The 26,898-nt window shown below is 37.6% G+C and overlaps 1 protein-coding gene across 1 annotated transcript in view; it reads right to left on the reverse strand.

Annotated features, from left to right (window-relative positions):
* ADGRG7 (adhesion G protein-coupled receptor G7) overlaps nucleotides 1-26,898 on the reverse strand; it is a gene marked incomplete at both ends in the record, with an annotated part of 61,357 nt that overhangs the window by 27,961 nt on the left and 6,498 nt on the right. The window contains 7 exons of the mRNA XM_080654289.1: nucleotides 4,325-4,432; nucleotides 4,548-4,687; nucleotides 9,573-9,670; nucleotides 10,904-11,053; nucleotides 12,738-12,850; nucleotides 13,296-13,400; nucleotides 14,643-14,756. Of these exons, the coding sequence (XP_080510415.1) occupies nucleotides 4,325-4,432; nucleotides 4,548-4,687; nucleotides 9,573-9,670; nucleotides 10,904-11,053; nucleotides 12,738-12,850; nucleotides 13,296-13,400; nucleotides 14,643-14,756 (828 nt within the window). The remainder of the gene's footprint in view (nucleotides 1-4,324; nucleotides 4,433-4,547; nucleotides 4,688-9,572; nucleotides 9,671-10,903; nucleotides 11,054-12,737; nucleotides 12,851-13,295; nucleotides 13,401-14,642; nucleotides 14,757-26,898) is intronic.

Here is a 26,898-nt window from a genome sequence, read left to right on the forward strand (position 1 = left end):
AGTTTGATACTAGGTAGTGTGATTCCTCCAACTTTGTTTTTCTTTCTCAAGATCGCTGTGGCTATTCAAGTCTTTTGTGGTTCCATATGAATTTTTGGAATATTTGTTTTAATTCTGTGAAATAGGCCATTGGTATTTTGATAGGGATTGTATTGAATCTGCAGATTGCTTTGGGTAGTATAGACATTTTAATGATGTTAATTCTTCCTGTACATGAACACGGTATATGCTTCCACTTATTTGCATCTTCTTCAACTTCTTTCTTCTGTCTTATAATTTTCTGAGTACAGGTCTTTGACATCCTGGTTACATTTATTCCTAGTATTTGATTCTCTTTGAAGCAATTGTGAATGGGATTGTTTTTTTAGTTTCCCTTTCTGGTAGTTCATTATTGGTGTATAAAAATGCAACTAATTTCTGCCCTAGTTGGTTTGGCTCAGTGGATAGAGAATCAGCCTGCAGACTGAAGAATCCTGGGTTTGATTCTGGGTTGCAGGCTTGATTCCAAGGAGGGGAGTGCAGGAGGCAGCCAATCAGTGATTCTCTCTCATCATTGATGTTTCTCTCTCTCTCTCCCTCTCCCTTCCTCTCTGAAATCAATAAAAACATATTTTTAAAAAATTAAAAATAAATAAAAAATAAATTTCTGGATATTTATTTTGTATCCTACTACTTTACTGAATTCATTTATCAGTTCTAGTAGTTTTTTGGTGGAATCTTTAGGGTTCTTCCATCATTTCTTGAACTATTTATTGGTCTCTGCCATTTCATGAAAATTACAAGCTTTCCCAGAGTGGAAGACTATTGTGACACATATCTTCAGGACATTGGAAAAGGTGCTTAGCTGTTCCTTAGAGATCCTAGAAGAACATGGCCACAGCCAAGGGTTTTACAGCGAGGCTGGCCAGGGCAGTGGTCAAACAGAACTACCTAAGGAATATCTCCTAACACTTCATACAGCTGTTGGCCATATTTTAAATAATAGAAGCACCAACAATAAGTATACTTTTTAACTGAATTAATTTCCTAAACTGTGCTCTCTTTTACAAGTGATACACGGAAAACTAAAAAAGTGGCAGTTAGACCAGTCTATTCAGTCATGCAATTTGAGAAATCAGCAGGCAAGGTCCTGACAGCCCATCAAATGTCCTCCACAGGCTAGAGCAACCCCATTGCTCTAGCCTCAACATAAAAATAAAGACACTGTTGTTTTTTTATCCTCACCTGAGGATATGTTTTATTGATTTTTAGAGAGAGATGATGGGGGGGAGAGAGGTAAAGAAACATTGATATGAGAGAGAAACATCCATCCGTTGCCTCCCATACGCCTGACTGGGAACTGGAAATTGAACCCGCAACATTTTGGTGTACAGGAGAACATTCCAACCAACTGAATCACCAGGCCAGGGCTCTAGGACTTTTTCATGGCACATTGAAATTGTTCCTTCTGGACGTTAGAGGAGAAAGTTAACCCTAAAAATGCAATAAGGCTTTCTCTTATTTTTATAAAAGAATGGCATGCTTGATATAAAATTCAAATCCATAGAAGAATATTGATTAAAAGATGGCCCTGCATGGAAGTTCAGTTGGTTAGAGCCTCACCCCAATACACAAAGGTTGGGGATTGGTCCCTCGTCAGGGCACATATAAGAATCAACCAATGAATGCATAAATAAGTGGAACAACAAATCTCTCTCTCTCACACCAACCAACAAATTAATATATGTATGGAAGGCCCTATTCACCCCTCTCCTCATTCCTAAAGTATTTTGGTCATTTATTAGAAAATCATTATTTCATCTAAATATTCAGATTCATTAGAATAAATTATATTTACCACTATCTTATAATTTTAAACAATCTCCATATTTCTAGATATATCTCCTTCATGTTTCTTTATTTATATTCTCTCCTTTCTTTCTTTTCTTCATCAACTTTGTTAGAAGCTTATGTATTTCATTCGTTTTTTCAACAATTTTTCATTTTGTTAAGTCTAGCATTTGTTAATTTTTATTTTTATTAAGTTCTACCACTATATTTATTAATCCCTTCCTTCTAGCTTCCTTTACATTTATTTTATTTTTATGCCTCTTTGCTGAATGCTTTATTTATTTTTAACTTTCTTTTATTTTCTACTAAATTTATTAAGCATATATATTTTCCTTTAAATTCATCTTTGTCCATATCCCACGGGTTTTGATCTATGATGTTCTCATTGCCATTAATTTTCAAGTAATTTGTAATATGCCCCTTAATTTCCTTTCTAACAATGGTGCTTTAAAATTTCTAATTGGATAAATTTTGGCTATTCTTTTGTGGTACATATGTACTTTTATTGCATGATCAGTAACTATATCCTATGTGACTTTTATTTTACTATATATGTAACTTCTCTATGTGGCCTAATAAATGGGCGGCTTTTAAAGCACTCCATTGATATTTGAAAAGAATTTTTACTATGCATCTTCTGTCTACAAACAAAATCACACACACACATAAGTTTATATAAAGGTCAACTTTATTAGGTATTTTTTGTCTACTTGATCTTCAATTTCTGGGATAGTTGCCCTAATTTCTCTCCTTACAAAAGTATTTTCAATAATTTTTGCCCATACATTTGAATGATGTGTTTTTAAGGGAACAAAGAATTAAAATATAGATAAATTTGGAAGCATTTTAAAAATCTATATAAAAAATATGTCCCGTTCAGTCCATTCTGATTTGTTTTTTTTTAGACAGTGTTTTTTTTTTAACCCACTCAACTATATTGATAGTTTATATGAAAGAAAAAATTAGATCCCTATCTTCCACCAAACACAAATATAAATTCTAGGTGTACTGAGACCTAAATGTAAACACTGAAAAACCCAGAAGAAAATACAGGAAACTATCATTGTGACTTTAGCATAGGGAAGGATTTCTCTTAAAAGGTGCCAATTATAGAGGAAAGATTGATACATTGCAAGTTAAAATTTGGGTATGACAGAAGACATTAAAAACAAGCAAAAGAAAAAAAGGTTATTCTCATACTTAATTCACTTTAACATATTAACTCTGTTAATAACTGTGAAATTAGTTTTTATAAGTAAACACAATATAAATTTTAAAAAAAAGCAAGCAAAAGATAACTACAGACTGGAGGGAAGATATTTGCAACTTCTGTGACCAATAAAGATTTATTAACCAATTAGAATTATATAATCAATGAGAAATATAAATTTAGTCTTTCCAAAATAAGTCCATTCCAGCATTGTGTTTCTTTTACTTTTTTTTTTTTTTTTTTTTTTAGGGAGAAAATAAGTGTGAATGTGTGTGTGTGGTGTGCATATTATTATTGTAAAAGAATCAGTCAAATTTTTTAAGACTTTTTAAAGGATAAACATTTCAAGTTAGACATAAGAATTTCTTCAGGGTCATGTGCAAGAGAATAGAGAGCCCATGCTTGGCACCATATTAGTGAAAATAACTGAAAATTGTTACTAGTAAATGATGCCTGGGTCAATTACTTAAAATATTCCCAGCACAGGTCTATAGGATGAATCCCAGTATGTGAGTGTCATGGACAGAGCTTGTGACTAAATATTTTTTAAATGTATTTTTTAAATGAGCCACATTAGCTAGATTTTTTTATTTTTTTATTATTTTATTTTATTTTATTTTTTATTTTTTTATTAAGGTATTATATGTGTACATATCTTACCATTGCTCCCCCCACCCCACTCCCATACATGCCCTCACCCCCCAATGTTTTGCATCCGTTGGTTACTCTTATATGCATGCATATAAGTCCTTCAGTTGATCTCTTATTTCCCCCACCTTTCCCTAACCTTCAAGCTGTAATTTGACAGTCTGTCTGATGCTTTACTGCCTCTGTATCTATCTTTTTGTTCATCAGTTTATACTGTTTTTCATTATCCCCAAATGAGTGAGATTATGTGGTATTTTTCTTTCATTGACTGGCTTATTTCACTTAGCATAATATTCTCTAATTCCATCCAGGTGCCTACAAATGGTAATAATTCCTTCTTTTTTATGGCCACATTAGCTAGATTTTTATTAGAAAACAGATTTGTGTCCATGGCCAGGGCATTTCAATTCTGCTATCCTCCAAAATATATTTGAAAAGGAAGAAAGAAGAAAAGTAATCATCTCTATGACCTAGAATCGTAGAGATTACCATAATCTGGAAAAACTCTAACATACTGAAATGCAAATTATTCAGTGTGAAACTATGTAAACATTATTTTGCACTCAGTGATTTTTAAATTAATAATTCCATGAATTTGGGTGCATTTTTAAAAATATAACGAAGTTTGAGACCTACTTTTCGGTGTATTGAGCCAGATCTGAAGTTCAGTCATTCTATCTGGATGAACATCGTCCTTCTTTGTATCTATATGTGTAGAACCAGAAAGAAGAGAATCGCTAGCTCCTATGAGAGGGAAAAAGTATATTTTAAAAGTCTACATTTTCATGAATAAATCATTATTTATGGTTGGCAGCAGAATGCTCTCGGGTATTACAAGCACAGAAAACAAATCGCTCACCTCTCTGCACAGTGAAGAGAACACCTGTCGACCCCCCAGTGTCTTCCGGGTGGAAAGTGACAGACTGTACTGCTATATTAGGGTTCACCACTGAATTATTGCCCAAAGACCAGGAATAATTCTCCATTTCGGTAATAAGCCTGCATAGAATAAAACATAACAATATGATAGTCAATAGACTCACTGTAAAATCAGAGGTGTGTGTATGTTCTCTCCCATGTTCCAGTAGAAAGGTATGACCACAGAACTCATCAGATTGCAACATTAACATAATCATCTAAAAACAACTGATTTTTTTTTAGCAGAGTCTTCCTTTGTTATATACATCTTTTTTGAAAGCTCTGGTGGACTATCTCCACTGAAGGGTACCTTCTACATTGATGCCAGAAGGCTGGAACGCTGGAATGACAAATTTCCCAATAGAAATAATCTTTATCATGCTGCTCTTCACATAGAAGAATGGTGTTGCCACCCACCATTGGCCAGGCATGAGATTCTTGTTTCTCCAGTGGTAAGACTCAATTTCCACTTATTCAACTCCCTCCTCTAACCCAAACCCTTTGGGATCCAAAGCATTTCTTGTAAGTTGTTCATTCCTGAGGTGACAGTTCATACAGAACTATGGAACAACAGAACTTTGAACTCATTGACCCATAACCAAATATTGCAGGTTTTCACAATGTTCTTTTCTATCTTGGATAAGTTCAAAAATAGATTAAATGGAAAGTGGGAGCGAGTGAAGGGAACTTGTCAGTTTGTTTCCTATAAGAAATATTTGCATTATTTCTGTACTTGACAAAACAAAATCTCTATATATACGATAACTGGTTCAATCTAGTTTTGCCAGAAATTGAAGAATTTCATGAAAACATAATTGCTCAAAATTTTAAATCTTTATATCTGCCACTAAAATATCTTTTCCCTTCCCCAAGAGAGATAAAAAAGAGAAATTTTAAAATAAAACACTTTATAAAGAGAATGTGATAATCATTCATATGGAAAATTCAAGTTGGCTTCTCTGTTTCAAAGGTTTTACGTTAACAACATTTCCTGTAACTTCCAGCAATTCACACTATGTATTGCCCACTTAATAAATAACAATTTTACTCCAGAGCTGCTTTCAACCTAATAAGACTCCAACAATACGAAGAACATAATTCATGCAGTTATTTAACCAACAATATCTGTTGAATACCTACTAAGGAGTTAGTGTTCCGGAAAACACTGGGGATACTAAGGAGAGCGCACTCGGGCAATTGCAGGACAAAGGGAAAGAAAGACGTACTAAATATATGGGGGGGGGGGGGGAGGGGTGTTTGCCATGTTCAGAACCACTTTCAACGGGTAGCTCTAGTCACAGCCACCTTTATTTGATTCTTTCTTCCTCTTGCCATAACTAATTGGATTACAGATGGGTGCCTGCCTCAGAATACCCAATCTGGAAGCTGGTCATCAACTTGATACAAAGGAGTAGAAAAAAACAATTAGATTTTTTCACTTAGGACTTTTCTATTTAGTACAGCAGTTATATCAGGAAAGTCATGGTTTAGAGGGGGACCAGAGAGAGCATTGTATCATTTGTAAGGACAAATACAAATTTAAAAGAAGAGGTTTAATTCTTCCTGTTGAAAATAAGGGAAGAAATTGTCCTCCCCTCCTTTTTCCTTGAACATTTTATTTTAGAAATGCTGCAAATACTTTCTCCTCTCTTTGAAATGTAAATAAATTCTTTTGAAGACTACATTGGCATTTTGTCAGCTTTGACCTAGGAATGTCTTTCTCAAGGACATGAAAGCCATCTCTTTGAAATGTAAACATTAAGGCAGATAGTACCCCTATTTCCCAGTTTCTGTGGGAGAATGGGAGCCTAACTTCCTTGATTGGACATCTTGCTCCAACTTGCAAAACTACCTCCTGTAATAAGGATATGAGAAGTTTGTATTTCCTCTGGATAAAGTCAATTAGCTTCCACAATGGTCACCTCACTTACCAGGTAATGTTATAATATCCTATGTCTGACAAATAGTGCTGTCAAGTTCTCTTAATTGAGGACTATTCATTGTTTATCTGAAAACATGTATGTACTGGGTTATATCTGTTAGTAGGTAAGATTCTTGTCTGTCTTTGCAAGCTCCTAGAGGTGTTCCTGTGGTGTGTATCACACTCTGGTTTAGTGCTTATTCAATAATATAAATGTTTTCTTTCTCTACTACCTTTATAGAAAGCATTTCTAGGTTGGGACAATATTTTTTTTCTATTTTCCCAACATCATGAACAGGATTAAATTATTAGAAAGGGGAGACTAGAAGTAAAGATATGAAGTAAATATGTTTATTGAGTCATGTTCATTATAAAGACATTACCTTTTTTTTAAAGACTTATATGTATGTCAGGTATTATGCTAGTGATTTACATACATCATCTCATTTGAGCTTCACAAAAACCGTACTGAAGTAAAATCCAAAATTACTCCCATATCACATTGAAGAATCTGAGGCTCTTCAAAGAGATATGAAGTAATTCAGCCAAAATCAATGAATAACAACACTAAGATATGAACCCAAGATTGTCTGACTCCAAAGGCTGTTGTTCCAGAGGGAAGACCCACACACTCCTCTATTGAGACCTTCAAAGCTGCCTTGAGGCCTTGCCACCCGATGGCTCCATTATAATTCTGTTCTTAGATTCCCAGGAGGTCCCACATGCCTCTTTACCATAAAACTGGAATGGATTCTTTCTTCCCTGACACTCTCCTCTTTTGTGCTCTCACCCTCTACACTTTTCTCACTAAGTGTAGAAAGGGAGCTCAGTAGCTTAAGGATACAAAGAAGAAACTATAAATGAAGAAAACAAAGTGAGATGGAAGACTGAGGCCTGGTGTCTGTGAGGAGACTCAAGGGATGGAGTTTGGAAAAGTTGCTCCAAGCAGCAGTTAGTTTCCTTTCCTGGGGAGAGAAGAAAGTGAGAGATGACCTCTGATGGCAGCTCATCAAGAATATTCTCCTCAGGAGGGCTAAGGGGTTGGTGACCTGGCCTTGGGACTGGAGACTGAGATGAAATGAAGGAACTGAGTCCACAGGACTTATGTAAAGATCACATGGGAGAAGGTAAACTGATAGACCATGATTAGAAAGACAAACTAGAAATTTAGAGTGGGAGAAAGGTGGGATTGAGTGTGGTTATATTATTTCATATTTCAATGTGTTCTATATTTAAAATTGTCATTTATCCTCTAACCACTTCCTTTGTAGCCATTTGGATATTACACACAAAATTCTTTTTTTCTCCATGTCTTAAGCCAGTAAAATTCATAATGATTTATTGTTAAGTTGCTCATCTGCATCATGATCTGTGACTTTCTTAGCCAAGTCCTACATCTCTTTCCTCAGCTTTCTCACCAAAAGCATCCACTATTCCCCTTTCCCTCTAGCAAGACTGCAAACACAGAGCCGCAGCTCTGAAGGGACTCAGTCTCCATGTTCCCTCAACATAGACTCTGGACCCCAGGGCCACTTCCTTCTCCAGCTTCAAGAAAAATGGGAGTGGCTCTAGCTGGTTTTGCTCAGTGAATAGAGCATTGACCTGTGGACTGAAGGGTCCTGGGTTTGATTCCAGTCAAGGGCATGTACCTCAGTTGCAGGCTAGATCCCTGTCCCTGGTTGGGCTGTGTGCAAAGGCAACCAATCATTGTGTCTCTCTCACATCGATGTTTCTCTCTCTCTCTCTCTCTCTCTCTCTCTCTCTCTCTCTCTCTCTCTCTCTCTCTTGCTTCCACTCTCTCTAAAAATCAATGGAAAAATATCCTCAGGGAAGGATTTTTTTTTTTTAAAAAAGGGAGTAACCATACTCCTAGAAATTTGGTCATACAATACACCAGTTAAACTGTTTGCACAACCTTTACCACCCTCTCTCAGAATTATAATCTTTTGAATGTTCTATTTCATGCTTTTGTGCTTTTTCTACTTTAAAGACTCAACACAAGATAGATACTGGTTATAATAATTAGAAAATTGAGGATTATTTGTAGGAATTTATTCTAACAAAATAATGTCTCATACAAACAAAGATTATGTACAAGAATGTTGATTGTTCAAAATATTAAAACACTTAAAGGAATCTAAATATCCAGTGACAGAGAACTTCTTGAATAAAAATTTACTCATTTATGCAATAATCTAAAATTTATGATGTAGATATATAGATATTTATATAAAAATGTTTATATACTATTAAATGACAAAAAAACAAGTTATAAATCAATAGATTATATAATGTAATGCATATACAGAGAAAACATTTTACAAGAATATACAGTATATCAACAGGTTAATAAAGGCAGAATGATTTTTTTAAATTTTCTCATCTATATATTTTTTATTTTTCCATAATGAGCGAGCATGCATATTTACTTAAATTTTAAAAGAGTTAAGAAGACTATATATAAGATAAAAAACACACATAGTGAATCCTAATGGGAGGCCTCTATGAATAAAGTACATGAGTTTTAGTTTAAATATACAGCCAAAAGAAATCCAGAACATAGGAGTCAAGAAGAAAGAAAACAGTATAGAGTTGGATCCCTTTTGTTGTTCCATGTAACCATGGGAAAGTTTAATCGAAATACACCAGGATCTTGGGGAGGGCTGAGTTGTGGATGGGAGGCTACCAATGTGTCTTACAAAGTTATGCTGTTATTTGCAGCTCTGTAAACTGAGAAAAGAGCATGAGGCGCTCCTGCTGTGCATGCTGGCTGCCATTTGGGCATACCAAACTGAGGCTAGTAAAATAAGTTCTAATCTAAATCATCCCAGTTACTCTCCATCCATGGCCACACCTGGAACCAGGAGTTAACTCCATCTAGTCACGGAAGATCAGTAGAAGGCCAAGGTTTTAGTCTGCATCCTGTAGGAATCAGCCAGTGAGTGCATCCATGAGAGAAATAAAGACATTTCTATTAATGCTTTAACCTAGGAAAGTAAACAGCACTTTGTCAGGTTTTTCTTTCCAAATTGGAATTGTGCTTACGTTGAAAAGGCCTTTTCATCTTCAGCAACAGCTTTTTGAAAAAACTCTTCACTGGCATCTAGAAGCTGACTCACTGTTGTGACAGCATCTATTTTTGCCTGCCAGGAAGAAGACACCAATCATCACAGAGGACATTATCATGACCTTCATTAGCATGGATTATTATGGTATCAAGTGGATCTGAAGGCTTAGTTTTCTATCTACAAAAGGTGGCAGAGAGAATAAAGATAAGGCACAGTGAAAATATAAATTAAGGCCGTCAATTAGAAGGCATAGGTCTCTGAATTTGACCTCAGAGCAAGATCTTCACAGAACCTCCACCTTATCCCCAAGAACACAAAAACTGATGCTCGGATACAAATGCAGAAACAAAATAAGAAGGGTGCAGGGCTTTAATTGTCAGAACATCACAGCTTACAATATTTAATATAACTTACTAGTTACACCTAGTGTAACTATTAGAGTTAGTAAAATTATCTCTAGTTTTCTTACAATTAAAAACATCAGAAGTACATTGGAAAGGATCTCTGGGCATTTGGTTACTGTTTAACTGCTCTCTTTGGGATTATTAATATTCTTCTGTCTTAACTGGCTAATCCTTCTACAAATTCTACATTTGGAGGTCATTATTTTTCAATTCCATTTTTATTAACTTGTAATTTTAATCTCCCTTAATTTCCAAAGGAGCTAGGATAACATAAAATCATTTTTTGAAATAAAACATTTAAAGAGAAGAGAAGAAAAGAATAGATATTTTCAGGCCATGCTGATATTCAACTGGTAAACACTGGGTTAGTCCATTTTGGTGGCTTATAGCCTGTTTGACCAGTACCCAAGCTGTGCCAATTGGTAAATGTTGACTATAGTTCTTGTCTTCAGGTACCAGAGTTTAGCAGTTTATAATATCAGAAATGTAAACTAGGCCTACTTTTTTTAAAAGCTAAAACTAAGATGCAATCAGGAAGAGATCAGTTTAAAACATCATGTTCCAAAATGAGTTCCTTGGAACACCATTTCACCAGTTACTTGGAATTGAATAGGGATGCTGAGGCCAAATGCAGTTGGCAAACATATTAATAAGATGAAACAGATTTGTTTGTTATAGGCTTTCCAGATTTAACATGGTAATGATCAGTGTGACTACCCTCAAAGAGAATATTTGGAGAAAGAGTCCTTTATTTCTTAGAGCATCTCTCAGAAAGAGTACTCTGCAGAATGGTTCTAAGCAACCTAAATCATGCCCAAGTCCATATCCTGGAATAAGGAATATAGTTTGGGATGAGTGTCTTTCTTTCTTCCCCTCCCTTTTCAAAAAACCTTGTGAGTTTTACCTGAGGTGATGCATTTCTGGATGCATTGAAGATCTGTCCAACCACTATAGTAGCAGAAGTGATGTTCTCAGGTGTTAAATTACTGATATTAGATGTTAAAATCTGGACTTCTTTAGAAATAATTGAAGAATTTGTTGATATACTATTTATCTGTTAAAAAAAAAAGCAAACCTAACTTTTTACAACTACATCTAAACATTTCAAGCAACTACAAATGAATGAGCTGGAATTTAGTTGAGCCTCAATCTCCTCAATCTCCACTTAGTTTTTCATTATCTGTTTCTTTTCTTGTATAACTTATGTAACATTTGTAATCTTATATAACAATTCTATGCTGTTGCATATAATAATTTTAAATGGATTTGTATTTTATGTCTTTTTCATTTCATTTTCCAAGTTATTCATTTTTATTGTATTGTACAAGATTATTGGTCTACAATGGGTTGGAAACTTTAAAACTAGCTTTTCAGCACAGATAGTGTGGGCAGCACTGACCTAGACAACCTCAGGTACCAACTGGCCCCCGGGCTCTGCTGTGCACTTACATGTTAATCCTGTCATTAGTGGGGCTGGAGGTCATCTCTCTCTCTCTCTCTCTCTCTCTCTCTCTCTCTCTCTCTCTCTCTCTCTCTCTCGTCTTTCGCTAGATGGCAGCATATCATTTCAAAAATCAAACTAAGGTCACAGGCTATTCAAGCTTGGGAAACAGTTGGAAGCAATATCCCATCAGTAGACAGTAACAATGCTCTCATTCCATATCCAGGTCCCTGCTACATGCTAGGCACTGCTAAATGTTTTACAGGTGTTACTGCATTTAATCTGGCACCTAGAAGAAAGGTAAGTTTCCTCTTCCACCCCTTGTTTGGCCCCAGGTGTTAGCAATTCCATGCATTTGCATTTGGGTATCTCCTTAGTAAAAATAATTTAATTTGCATGAAAAAAATATTTACTTAGATGTACTTCCCATTTCACCTGCTCATGGACAGCCCTGAGACTCTCATCAGGTTCTGGAGTTTCCTGTCTCAAAAGGCCTCATAGTTTTTCCTCTGTGTTCTGGTCCAGTAGACCCTTAAAATACCTTCCTTTTCTTAAAATACATTTTATTTATTTCAGAGAAAGGGAGAGAGAGATAGAAGCATCAATGATGAGAGAGAATCATTGATTGGCTGCCTCCTGCATGCTCCCTGCTGGAGATCAAGCCCGAAACCTGGGCATGTGCCCTAACCTGGTTCATGGGTCAATGCTTAACCACTGAGCAACACTGGCCAGGCAAAATACCTTCATTTTTGGTCTCAAATGTCAGGGATCTATTTTGGTCAACACTTCACTGGCTTAAAAATGATGAGATCATTTAAAATGTGCTATAGATTATCATTTGCTGAAATTTACAGAACCAACATGTTCAGCTAGTCTTTTTTACAAATAGATGTCAACTTAAAAAAATAAAGGCTATAGCCCTGTCTGGTGTTGTTGTTCAGTGGTTAGAGCATTGGCCAGCACACTGAAGAGTTTCGGATTCAATTTTTTAGTCAAGGGCACATCCCTGGGTTGCAGGTTCATTCCAAGCCCTGGTAGGGTGAGAGGGGAGGCAACCAAAGGATGTGTCTCTCTCACATCAACGTTTCTCTCTCTCTCTCTCTCCCCCATCCCTTCTCCATCCCTTCTACTCTCTCTAAAAATCAATGAAAAAAAATATCCTCAGGTGAGGATGAACAACAACAACAAAGGTTTAGTTGCTAGTTTTCTTTAATTTCTAATTTGAAAGTTTTAAAAAGCGTTGATTTGGCCATCAGGTTCTTTTCCGGTTGCCTGTCACATGGGCCCTAGGGCATACCTCCTTTCCCAGGATTTCCAGATTTGTACTGCAATTTCCTTCTGTCGCGTTTTGTAATTCTATCTCTCCGTCTTCAGTAAGATTGCATAGCCGGGTTGCTCTTGGCATGCCCGCTTTAACAAAAAGGAAAAGACAAAGAGAGTGTTTGCAAAGATGGCCACAGCAACTACATGCTCCTGTGTATGTGTCCCTTCACAGACATGGCGTACATCAATAGTATAACTAATTGTTTACATTGAGACGAATTATATACCTTAAGAAGCAGATGTGAACCTGATCAAACTCCAGGAGACAGAATAAGCTGGAAAAATAAACCAATCGAAGATGTAGTAAAAGGAATGTACAACTGATCCATAGTAAGGTTTTCAGAAAAATTAGGATTATGTGAGGTAACACCCTAAACTTTGAACATTGGCATCATAAAATGGAGCCAAACCCTCTACAAAGCCTTCCTTGATGCCTCTTCCAGGAACCTGACAGTAGCTGGAGGGATGATAGGTATAACCAGTATAGTGATTTGTATGCCTAAACAAGGAAGACATTTAGAAAAACACATACCATTTGGAGTGTCCTTGCCACATATTTCCAAGGAAGGTCCATATCTTCCCACTGCAATTCTGTCAAAAGTAAAATTCCCATAGGTACTGTTTTCACAGAAATTAACTACAATAGAAAGAAAAGTTTTTTTCATTTTAAATTATACTTTTCAAATTTCAAACCAGATAAAAGTCAAAATTCAAAACTTAGCCAGTATAATTTAAAGGGTAATAGACAACTTATAGGACTCACTGGCCCACCAAGAACTTTATACTTTCTTGCTTTTTGGGAAAAAAACACACGTTTTTATTGATTTGAGAGAGAGAGAGGAAGCAAGAGGGACAGATAGATAGAAACATTGATGAGAGAGAACCACTGAGATGATAAGTAGTATGCTTGGAAACTAGAAGAACCGCATAAAGATAAGTTTCCTCTTTCGCCTCCTACATGCCTATAACCCGGGCTTGTGCCCTGATGGTGAATCTGATGAACTCTTGGTTGGGCAAGAACTTCATACTTTCTTATCTGGTTAAGTTATTTCCATTAAGATAACTAGTATGTTAGATTACAGGTTCCAGTTAAAATGTGCACAATACATGACTTGCCAGAGGGATGTGATCACTAACACATCAGCAAGAATAATGTATCAAATTAGTTGAAATCTTGAAAACCTCGAGTGGCAAAGAGCATCATGAGGATGTGGTCAAAGCAAAAAAAGCCGAAGTCGTGCGTGTGTGGAATATGCTGGCTGGTAGGAGTGTAACAAATGGTAGGAGTGTGTTTGTAAACTCTGGATCCTAAGCAGGCAGCATGAAGTGTGCAGACTGCTGAGATGCACACTGCAGATCAACAAGTGATATTGAACTTCGATCTTGAGAGAACTTTGATTGAAATCAAACCACTAAATTAATAACCTCTCCTTAAGAGAAAGGAAAAAAAAGACAAAAACTTCCTCCAAGTATATACGTAGCTAGAAAGATGCATCATGATTTCAGAAAAGTTAAATGTGTTAAAATTGTGATATTTGAAATGATGTGATATGGCTCATCACCAGTTGAAGGACCTGCAAAAACAATTTCACCCATTACTCTGTATTAGACACTGCATCCAGACGGAAAAGCAGTGTCGAGTTTACAGAGAAACTTGATAGATGGGAAACAGACAAGGTGTATCGAATATATAGGTAAGTAGCCCGAGAAGAAAACTCAACTCTTGCTATCCAGCTAACAAATACATCTTAAAGCCATCATCATTATGCTTTTTGTTACTATAATCATTAACAGAAGCTTTGAAAAACTTTGCTGCTGTCTTTAGTAACACAAGAGTCACCTAAACCTCACACCTTAGTATTATCCCCCAAAAACTTACTTATTGTACATCTCAGTCCTTTCCACTCTTCTGGACAAAGACATGTGCCATTTTGCCAGGTTCCACCATTCCTGCAGTACCCTTTAGAAGTGCTTGCTGGGGAGGTAGATGTTTCTTAAAAAAACAACAAATAACAGAATAATATATAAAGTGGCTGATTGGTATCTCCCTTTGGTTTTGTGACCTTTAATTTCCATCTGTAAAATTATTGCTTTGAGTAGCATTGCTGAGACATATTCTTTGTAATATCTTTACAGGGTAAAGAATGCTAACTAGAAATCACAGCTACAAAAAAAAAAAACATATTTGAAAGACACAACACCTTGACTAAGAAGATGAGAATCTACTTAGGGAAACATTATATAGAAGACAGATAGATGATAGCTAGCTAAATAGATGATAGATGACAGATGATAGATAGATAGATAGATAGATAGATAGATAGATAGATAGATAGATGATAGATAGATAGATAGATAGATAGATAGATAGATAGATAGATAAAATTAGGTAGGCAGATCAACCAACTGGACCCTCAAATTTGTAAGATCTGTAGGAATATAGAAGAGAGATGTTGAGGGCAGAGGTAACCTATCCAAGGAAGACTTTTCAGAAGAGGTGTTATTTGAATTGAATTTTAAGACTAAATCTAGAAAAGCCAAATGCAAATGGATAGCTCAAGAAGGCAGGATGCAAAGTACAAAATACAAAAACATGGAAAGTTCTGATATGTCCAAGGAACAGAGAAAAACATAATATATCAGGAGCACAGGTTCTATGTGGAGCAATAGCAGGACATAGATTGGATTATGAGTGGTTGTATAGACCAAGCCAAGTGGATTTAATCCTACAGGAGTTTAGAGAGATACTGAAACAAGTGAGCAACATAATGAGGAATGCTTTTTTAGGACAATACCTCAAGCAATATGGGAAGTGACTGAGGCAAGTAAGACCTGTTAAATGAGGACCTAATCTAAAGCAGTAGCTCTATGGAGGTTATGTGTCAATAGATTCAGGAAGCATACCTGAGATAGGATTATTACGACCTACTGACTGGTTAGTTTGGGTTGGGGACACTGGGGTCTTTAAATTTGAAGACAAGGATGATGAACAAATTAACTAAGCTTAAGAATACAGGAAGGAGGAGTTCCAGTTCCAATAATGATGGAGTAGATTGTACCATATTAACCCTCCCACAGATAACCATTTTAAACTCTGGACAAAAGTAAAACCAACAAATTACTAGAGGACATGGGATAACAATGAAAAGCAGACAAAAAGTGAACAATATTCCAAGTTTACACAGTCTTCCCACTAAGGGCACTACCCAGTCATACAGCAGGCGTGGCTGAAAATCCAGCAGAAAGCTAGTCTTAATGGGTTGAGGTGTGAAAGGAACCTGTTTGGGGTTACCATAACAATTGGAAATTGAAGGGAGATAGTCTAGAATGGAGGAAGCCATATAGAAGAAAGGCTCAAAGTGTATGTGTGAATTTCCCTCAACTCCAGGGAGGAAAAAAGTCTTAAAAAATAAAGAGCTCTTCAGGGACATATGGGACAATGTCAAGCAGTCATATATATATACACTGAGTGGCCAGATTATTATGATCTCTGAACACATAATAATCTGGCCACCCAGTGTGTGTGTGTGTGTGTGTGTGTGTGTGTGTGTGTGTGTGTGTGTGTGTATACTAGAGGCCCCTTGCACAAAGAGATTCGTGCAATAGGCCTTCCTTCCCTTGGCTTCCAGCACCGGTTTTCCTCCGGCACCTGGGACCCAGGCCTTGGCTCCGGCCGGAGTCTGCCATCTTCGTGTTCGCTGCTTTTATTGCAGACTCTGGCTGGAATCTTCCATCTTTGTCTTCGCTGCTGACTCCAGCCAGAGTCTGCCGTCTTCATCTTCGCTGCAGACTCCCGAGTCTAGAGTCTTTGTCTTCACTGTGCCAGAGTGCCACTCTTGTAGATCCCTTTGCCCCCCACCCTCCCTCTCATAGCAGGCGTTCTGCCCCGCCCGGCCACTCCGTGCCTGGAGCAGCTGGGTGGCCGCCATCTTTTTCCTTCTAATTTGCATATTCCCTCCTGATTGGCTAGTGGGTGTAGCGGAGTGATGGTCAATTTGCATGTTTCCCTTTCATTAGTGTAGATATATATATTAGAGGCCTGGTGCATGAATTCGTGCATGGGTGGGGTCTGGTCAGCCTGGCCAGGGGGAGGGGACATGGGCGGTTGGCTGGCCTGCTTGTCAAACTCCTGGTCGAGGGGACAATTTGCATATTAGCCTTTTATTATATAGGATATACACTGAGTGGCCAGATTATTATGCATTCAGAGATCATGAGAATATATAAAAGCCTAAGCACTAGATCTAATTGACATTTATCGTATACGAGAGGCCCAATGCATGAAATTCGTGCAAGAGTAGGCCTTCCTTCCCCTGGTTGTTGGCACCGGCTTCCCTCTGGCCACTGGCAGGCACCCGGGACCCAGGCTTCCCTCTCAGCCCCAGCTTCATCCGGAAGGTCATCCAGAAGTTCAACTGTATCTACTGATTTTCTTATTGCTGGACCAGTCAATTACTAATTGAGGGGTGTTAAGCAGATTTGTCTATTTTTCTTGCAGTTTTATCAGTTTTTGCCTCACTTATTTTGACTATCAAAAGGCACATACATATTCAGATTGGTAGTTCTTCTTGAAGAATTAACCCCTTTATTATTATACATGTCACTCTTTATTATCCCTGATAATATTTCTTGCTCTGAAGTCTACTTTGTCTGAAATCAATATAGCTTCTCCAACTTTCCCTTAATTTCCCATCACCTTACTTTTAATCTATTTGTGTCTTTTATTTAAAATATTTTTTTTATTTTATAGTTAGGTCTTATTTATTTTATAGTTAGGTCTCAGCCCCAGCTTCATCTGGAAGGTCATCCAGAAGGACATCCAGTCTAATTAGTGTATTACACTTTTATTATTATAGATTTCATCTAATTATGTCAGAATATATAGTCTTCTTAAGTTCACCATGACAGACTACATTCCGGGCCATAAAATACACCTTAACAAATATTTTTAAAACTTTTTAAATTTAATATTAATAAATAAATAAATTTTTAAAGGATAGAAATCATACTAAGTATCTCTTTAACCAAAATGGAATTATACTAAAAATCAATAACAGAAAAACAGCTGGAAAATTCCACAAACATTTGGAAATTAAACAACATACTTCTAAATGGTATGTGGGTTAGAGAATTCTCAAGAAAAATTTTAAAATATTTTGAACTAAGTTAAAAGAAAGTGAGATGCAGCAAAAGCAATGCTTATAGGTAAATTTATAGCATTGAATGTGTGTATTAGAAAAGAAGAAAAATATCAGATTAATTATCTAAGTTTTCCCCTTAGGAAACTAGAGAGAAGATTAAATTTAGTCTAAAGGAAAAAAAAAGAAAACAAATAGTAAAATATTAGGGGAGAAATCAGGGAAGTTGAAAACTGAAAATTAACAGAAAATCAATGAAACCAAAAGTTAGTTATTTGAAAATATCATTAAAGCTGACAAATATCTGGTCAGTATAACTGTAAAAAAAAGAGAGAAGTCACAAGTTACTAAAATTAGATATGAAAAAAGGATCATCACTACTGACCCCATGAACATTAACAGAATAATAAAGGATTATAAATAACTTTGTTCATATATTTGATAACTTAGATGAAATGGACCACTTCTTCTAAGCATACAATCTACCAAATTCACACAAGGGGAAATAAATAATAAGAATAGGCCTATATTAATAAAGAACCCGAATCTTTGGGATTGTCTACATAGATAATTATGTCATCTCTGAACAAAGACTATTTTATTTTATTCCTCCCAGTCTGAATACCTTTTAGTTCTTTATCTTGTTTTATTGAATTAGCTGGGATTTCCAGTATAATGTTGTTCCTTTTCTGAGACCAACCTCCCCCCTCACACATAGGGTTGACAGGCAGACACCATATCTAAGTCTCCATCAACCAGGATCCCACTTTTTGCCCCACTCTGGTGACTCCCTGAGATTCCATTCCACCCAACTTGTGGGCCCATGCAAGCCATTTCTAATGGCTTTTTTATACAACTAGCCTCTCTTGCCTCATGTTTCAGATTTTCCTAAAGTAGTATTTAACCTTTGCATACCCCCAACCTCTTGCTAAGTAGCCCCAGACTACAGCCCTATCACCTCCATGAGTGATATACTCAAGGGACAAACTTGAGAGAACACCAAAGCCACACTGAAATAAGTCCTGCTCTGTAGAGTCAACTCCTACACAGCAGCTCCTCTACTGTAGTCCCAGCTGGTGATCGCAGGCAATTGGCCTGGGGGTAAATTCCTTCCAGTGATGACAACAGTGATCAAGACTCAACTACTACAGCACAGTGCACACAGCCCACACAGTGGCACACTTGGAGCACCCAGCTCAGGAGACTGGGGAGGTTGAGCCACTAGGCCCTACAGGACACCTACTACACAAGGCCACTCTACCAAGTCCAGGAGACATAGCAGCTCTACCTGATACATAGAAACAAACACATGGAAGCAGCCAAAATGTGGAGACAAAGAAACAGGTCTCAAATGAAAGAATAGGAGAAATCTCCAGAAAAAGAACTAAATGTAATGAATGCAAGCAAACTACCAGATAAAGAGTTCAAAACAATGGTTATAAGGATGCTCAAGGAACTTAGACTTCAACAGCATGAAAAAGGACATAGAAAGCATAAAAAAGAACCAATCAGAAATGAGGGATACACTAACTGAAATAAAGAATAATTTACAGGGAATCAACAGTAGAGTAGATGACACAGAATCATATCAGCAATTTAGAATATAATGAAGCAAAAAACACCCAATCAGAACAGCAAAAAAAAAAAAAAAAAATGCAAAAATGAGGATAGTGTAAGGAGCCTCTGGGAAAACTTCAAGCATACCAACATTCACATGGTGGTGGTGCTGAAGGGAGAAGAGAGAGAGCAAGAAATTGAAAATCTATTTGAAAAAATTACAGAAAACTTTCCTAACCTGGTAAAGGAAATAGACATATAAGTCTAGGAAGTGCAAAGAGTCCCAAATAAGATGAAGCCAAGGAGGCCCATACCAAGACACATCATAATTAAAATGCAAAAGGTTATAGACAAAAAGAGAATTATAAAAGCAGCAAGAGAAAAGCAGTTATTTACCTACAAGGGAGCTCCCATAAGATTGTCAGATGATTTCTCAACAAAAATTTTGCAGGTCAGAAGGGAGTGGCAGGAAATACTAAAAGTAATACAAAGTGAGGATCTACAACAAAGATTACTCTACCCAGAAAAGCTATCATTTAGAATTGAAGGACAGATAAAGAGCTTCCCAGGGAAGAAAGGAATACAGGAGTTCATCACCAACAAACCAGTATTATATGAAATGTTAAAAGGTCTTCTTTAAGAAGAAGGAGAAAAAATATATTAAAAATATGAACAATAAAATGGCAATAAATACATATCAACAATTGAATCTAAAAATCAAAGTAAACAAACAAGCCCTGGCAGTATTCTGCCCCCATCACCCTGCTACTGCTGCGACTGCTGGCCATGGCAGCTGCGAGGCCTAAGCCCCAGGCCTCACAGATGCCGGGGCTCACAGCTGACTGAGCCCACAGCTGTTGTGAGCCCACAGCTGCCATGAGCCCCGGGCCTCGCAGCCGCCAGAGCTCATGTCTGCCGTGAGCCCTGGGCCTCGCAGCCACCGGGGCCCACGGCTGCATGAGTCCTGGGCCTTGCAGCTGCCTGAGCCCATGGCTTCCATGAGCCCCAGGCCTCGCAGCGGCTGTGGCTTTGTCCGCATATTACCCTTTTATTAGTATAGAAACTAATTTTTAGAATTATGGACTCATAAAAGTGACTTTAGCTATTTATAAGCTCAACTTCCTTATTCTATATGGAGTACACACAAAGTACATTTTACATGAAGAGCAACTTGTTTCAAATCAGTAATTAATTGATAGCTGTGTGGGGACTAGAATTCAGATCTCTTGGTTACTAAGCAAGTGCTCCTGTGCCCTCTTCACAGTACTTGCCTTTTCCACAGGGAGAACAGGTGAGCATCAGCTTCCTTTTACTTGAGAACCCATACACTGGAACACATTTATTAGTAGCATTTTTCTTTTATAAAATTTGTATATTAATAACATTTCCCTACATACTTTCAAATTGTAACAAGTAAGATTTCCAGAAATATTAACTCTAATTTCAACACTTTTACTACACATAATGGAAAATTGAATGCAGAACATATGTGACACATGATACTGCTTGAAAAAGTAACAAAATATTTTTAAAATTTTTCAAAATGAAAAACATGAATTTCATTTCTTTTCCTAAACTACACAAAATTAGAATCCCTTTTGAAAAGTCTAGTTTGATTAAGTGGGGGAATGAAAATATCTTTCCATCAGGAAACTCTAGTGTCTGGTTCAGAGTCTTTAAGGGGTTTTAAACCCAGCATCTGATATTTGTCCAAGTCCAAAAATTTAGAGTATCTGGGTGAGGATAAAGTTTACTCTTAATGAAAGAACAATGTTCAGGGAAGTTTAATCCACTGTGGGGAAAAAAACAATATACATAAAGTGTATAATCTTTACTGAAGGTAAAGGGTGTTCAATATTAACTACTTACATATTTCAATAAACTGGTTAATATTTTAATAAAACTTTCCTCAATAGTATAATATAATATAAATATTTTTTTAAAAACAAATGCAGGAAGATATGGCAGTTCTTAGGACTGTTCCTGTTTTGAGCTAGTCAATTGAACTTAATGATTAAACCTATTGTAGTTCTTCAGTTTGATAAATTGCTTTAATCCAAAGGTCCAATCTAGGTCAATGGCAACTATTCAAGGAATAATTCAGGGAGGGGAGAAAACTGTGCACTAAATTATTTAAAAGTTCATAACTCAAAATAGTAGCAAGCGTTTATTGAGTGATCACAGTGTACTAGACATTTTCTTAAACCTGTAAATATATTAACTCATTTAGTCCTCATAAAAGTCCTATAAAGGTAGGGTTTATTATCATTCCCATAATAAGAAAATTAAGGCAGAATTATTGAGGAACGTACTCAAATTTACTCAGCTGGTAAGTGCTGGCACTGAATTTGAACCCAGATAGTCTGGCTCCAGAGACTTTTCCCCCTTATTCTTATACTCCCCCCTCCCCCCACCCCCGACAACTCTAATGTATACACTCTTCACCACCATATGCTATAGTAGATCTTCAATAACATGATTTACCAAAGACCCTTGGGTGCTGGTTGTATTCAGAATTTCAAGTAAAAATATCTAATATCTTGAAATCAAGGAAAACTCCACTAAGCCAAGCTCCCAGCCTCTTAATATAAGAAAGAGACTTTAGGCATGAATGCACGGAACAGAATGACAGATCTCAGAGGGGTGGGGAGAGGAGGAGATGGAAAGAGATAAAACAAAGAACACATATGAATATATGTATAACCCATGGACACAGACAATAGTGTGGGGGAGGTCTGGGGTTGGTTGGGAGGTGGGTTGTGGGTGGAGGGGGGTAAATGGAGAAAGGGTTTTCTAGTATGTTTTTATTTATTTTAGAGAGAGAGAGGAAGGGAGAGGAAGGGAGAAAGAGATAGAAACATCGATGAGAGAGAAACATCAATCTGCTGCCTCCTGCATGCCCCCTACTGTGAATTAAGCCCACAACCCGGGCATGTTCCCTGACCAGAAATCAAACCAGCAACATCTTGGTACATGGGACAATGTTCAACCAACTGACCCACACCAGCCAGGTGGTGGGGGACATTTCTAATACTGTCAAAAATAAATTTTTAAAAAGAAAGAAAGCACTCTAGCCAGTTTTGCTAAGTGGTTAGCATTGGCCCACAGACTGAAGGGTCCCAGGTTTGATGCCAGTCAAGGGCATGTACCTCAGTTGTAGGCTCGTTCTCCAACTCCGGTCGAGGCAAGTACAGGGGGCAACCAGTCTATGTGTGTCTCTCTGTGTCTTTCCCGCTCCCTTCCACTCTGAAAAATCAATGGGGTGGGGGGGCGGGGGGGGGGCATGCGGAATATCCTCAGGTAAGGATTAACAAAACAAAAAAAAGGGAAGTTACTTTAGGGAGCATTTGAGATCTTGCTTCCTGGCAATTGTCATCAGCTTTAGCTTAAATAAACTCATAAAAATTGTTTTAAAAATGTAACTTTAAAAATGGAATCAATCAGCAATTTAAACATCACTAATTCTGGTGTTAAAATAATCCATGCCCCTAAGCCAATTACAAAAGATTTATTCCTCAAAAAATTCCCTTTCTGTTTATAGAAATTATTGTCTTGATTTAGAGAGTGGTTATATGAAGAAGCAAGAAGAGAGACTGGTAACAGACCAAAAGAGAGATTTATAACAGCGGGATTGAGACTAATCTACAGCTGCCTAAAACCCAACTTCCTCTATTCAGAAAACTTCTCTGGATCTTTTTTTTTTTTTAACCCCGAAAGGCAACCTTTCCTCCAGGAAGAGTCATGAGTCTGATTTATTATCAAGTTTGTCTCTTGAGGAAGTACTGTAATTCAGTAAAATGAAAGCCAAGTATCTGTGGATAAATTATTTTCTGAGAATCAATAAACTTTCCTTGACCTCTTCCCAACAACATACATTTCTTATTGTGCAAGAATTACAATGCTATAAAGTCTAACCTTGGGGCTTGGGAATATTTCAACCTACTAAAACCTGAAACATAAGCAATCTTGTGATAGGGAATAAAGGCTAGAGCATCTGTAAAGGTAATCATGCTGGCAGAGAACGGGAATTCCTATTATCCAGAAAAGGCATAGAATATGGTTGAATAGGGAGAATTCGCATTGCTAATATGTAATGAGATTAATATATTCTCCCATTGGTAAGAGTTAAAGAAAACATCCCTGCCCTGACCAGTTTGGCTCAGTGGATAAAGCGTCGGCCTGCAGACTGAAGGGTCCCAGGTTCGATCCCAGTCAAGGGCATGTACCTTGGTTGCGGGCACATCCCCAGTAGGGGGTGTGCAGGAGGCAGCTGATAGATGTTTCTCTCTCATCGATGTTTCTAACTCTCTATCCCTCTCCCTTCCTCTCTGTAAAAAAATGAATAAAATATATTTTAATAAAAAAGAAAACATCCCCTACTCTTATGATTATGGACATCAACATCTGTCTATGGTTTCCTCAGGCCTAGCTCAAGTTGGAAAATGAAAATGTCAATGGAAAGGTAGACAATAAAGCTTAATAATGTTTTAATTTTACTTTTATCATCAAGTGTGATGCGACAGAAAAGTCGTGCTGCTTCTGTGTTACAAGGTGCTTACTATTGGAAGCACAACTCCAGCAGAGATGGAGCATCACTCTGAAAATACACATGATAAGGAGGGTGCTATTCCATGAAGAATGCCCAATGAGAAAAGGTTGGAGGGTTGTCAAAACTTAGATTTGCTCCAATATAAAAGATTCCTCCAAGATTGTGGATCATATGGTTAAACAAAAGAGGCCACACACAGTTGGAGAGATCTTAACAAAGCCAGAGTCTCAGAAATAGTCAATATGTTGCACAACTTGGAGCAGAGAAAGAAAATCAAAATAGTGTCTGTGTTACCTATGTAAACAAATCCAGAATTACATATATTTTAATACTAGAGGGCCAATGCATGAAATTTGTGCAAGAGTAGGCCTTCCTTCCCCAGCTGCTGGCACCTGCTTCCTTCTGGCACCCAGGACCCAGGCTTCCCTTGCAGCCCCAGCTTCATCTGGAAGGTTGTCCAGAAGGATGTCCAGAAGGATGTTTGGTCTAATTAGCATATTGTGCTTTTATTATTATAGATTTTGAGGCAAATCGCAAGGAATTGGCAACTGTTATTTCTCTTTTGAATATAGCTATTTGGCAATTCTTTGTTCAGTTTCTTTTTTTACATAATTCTTTCATTTACTCATCAATTGTGCTTTGGCAACTATAGTTCAAGTACAGTTTAGGTACAGGGAATAGATTAGTAAGTCAGGTCCCTGACTTATTCTAGGAGCTTTCATTCTAAAAATGGGGAGACAGCAACCAGCAAACAAATAAGTACGAAATTATGAAGTAATAAAAGCTATGAAAAGAGAGAACCAAGATGGCGGCATAGGTAAACACCTATACTTGCTGCCTCTCACAACCACATGAAAACCACAACTAAAAGACAAAACAGCTATCATCCAGAACCACAGGAAAACTGGCTGAGTGGAAGTTCTACAACTAGAAGGAAAGAAAAAAGCACATTGAGACTGGTAGGAGGTGCGGAGATGTGGAGGTACTGAGGCACATGCAAAACATGCTGGCAACTGGGTGTGCTGTTGTTTTTTTTCAATCGGGAGGGAGATACAAGCTCCTGATTGCTCTGAACTCCAGTTCCGGGTGAGACTCTGGGGATCCAGACTCATACGGGGAGAAACTGGACTGTCTGGCACCGGGCCACAACGAGAGGGCAACTTTCTCTCAGAGGTGTTCCTGTGTGGGGGCACGGGACACAGAGACGTGGGGATGTGGAGATGGCTGATTGGCAGCCATTGCTGTTTGCTCTACCCTGGTGATTCCCTGAGACCCCGCCCACCCAATTTAAAACCCCACCCAAGCTGTTTGCAGCGGCTTTTACATATGAATGGCCTGTCGTTTTGCAGCCTAACCTAACAAACTACAGCTGGGTCAGAGAGCTCAAAAGCTCCCAAAAGAAGGCCCAAGGCTCTTGGCGGCAGTAGCCTGCCTTGCTTCACAGCTGGGCCTCACCAGTGCATTTCCAAATTCCAAACAAAGAGGAGGAATCTGCAAATCTAGCTGTAACTAATGCTGAGTGGCCTCAGGCACTGGCTGACTTTGCACCTCCTTGGAGATCCAAGAGCCAGTGGTCAGTGTGAGACCATACCAAATTACAACTCTTCACATCCATAAGCGACACACTCAAGGGGCAGACTCAGTGAGTACCAAAGCCCCACTGAAGCAAGTCCTGCCCCATAAGGGTGTCTCCAGCACAGCAGTTCTTCCACTGTAGACACAGCTAATCCTCACAGCCAATTGGCCTGGAGTTCAATTCCTCCCAGTGATACCAACAACAATCAAGGCTTAACTATAAGACTGTGCACCTAGCCCACAAAGGGGTGCACCAAGAGTGTCCATCTCAGGTAATTAGGGAGGCTGAGCCACTGGGCCCTATAGGACACCTACCACACAAGGCCACTCTATCAACAGCCAAAATGTGAAGACAAAGAAACATGTCACAAATAAAAGAAATGGAGGAAAGCAAACGAATGGATGTAGAGTTCAAAACCATAGTTATAAGGTTACTCAAGAATCTTCTAGAAACCTCTGAGAAACTTAGTGAGACCTTCAAGGATCTTAGTGAGAATGCCAAAAAAATGGAAAAGGACCAGTCAGAAATTAAGCATACACTGACTGAAATAAAGAATAATAAACAAAAATTCAACAGTAGACTAGAGGATCCCAAGAATCAAGTCAAAGATTTGAAATACGAAGAAGCAAAAAACACCCAACGGAAAAAGCAAAAAGAAAAAAGAATCCAAAAATATGAAGATAGCATAAGGATCCTCTGGGACAACTTCAAACATACCAACATCCGAATTATGGGGTGCCAGAAGAGAAAGAGGAAAATATTGAAAACCTATTTGAAGAAATAATGACAGGAAACTGGTGAAAGAAATAGACTTACAAGTCCAGGAAGCACAGAGAACCCCAAACAAGAGGAATCCTAAGAGGACCACATCAAGACACATCATAATTAAAATGCTAAGGGCAAAAGACAAAGAGAGAATATTAAAAGCAGCAAGAGATAAACAGTTAGTTACCTACAAGGGAGTACCCATACGACTGTCAGCTGATTTCTCAACAGAAACTATGCAGGCCAGAAGGGAGTGGCAAGAAATATTCAAAGTGATGAATAGCAAGAACCTACAACCAAGATTACTCTACACAGCAAAGCTATCATTTAGAATTGAAGGTCAGATAAAGAGCTTCACAGACAAGAAAAAGCTAAAGGAGTTCATCACCACCAAACCAGTATTATATGAAATGCTGAAGGGTATTCTTTAAGAAGAGGAAGAAGAAAAAGCTAAAGATAAAAATTATGAACAACGAAGTGACAACAAACACATATCTATCAACAAGTGAATCTAAAAATCAAATGAATAAAAAATCTGATGAACAGAATA

This window comes from Plecotus auritus (genome assembly GCF_963455305.1).
Source record: "Plecotus auritus genome assembly, chromosome: 2".
NCBI lineage: Eukaryota > Metazoa > Chordata > Mammalia > Chiroptera > Vespertilionidae > Plecotus > Plecotus auritus.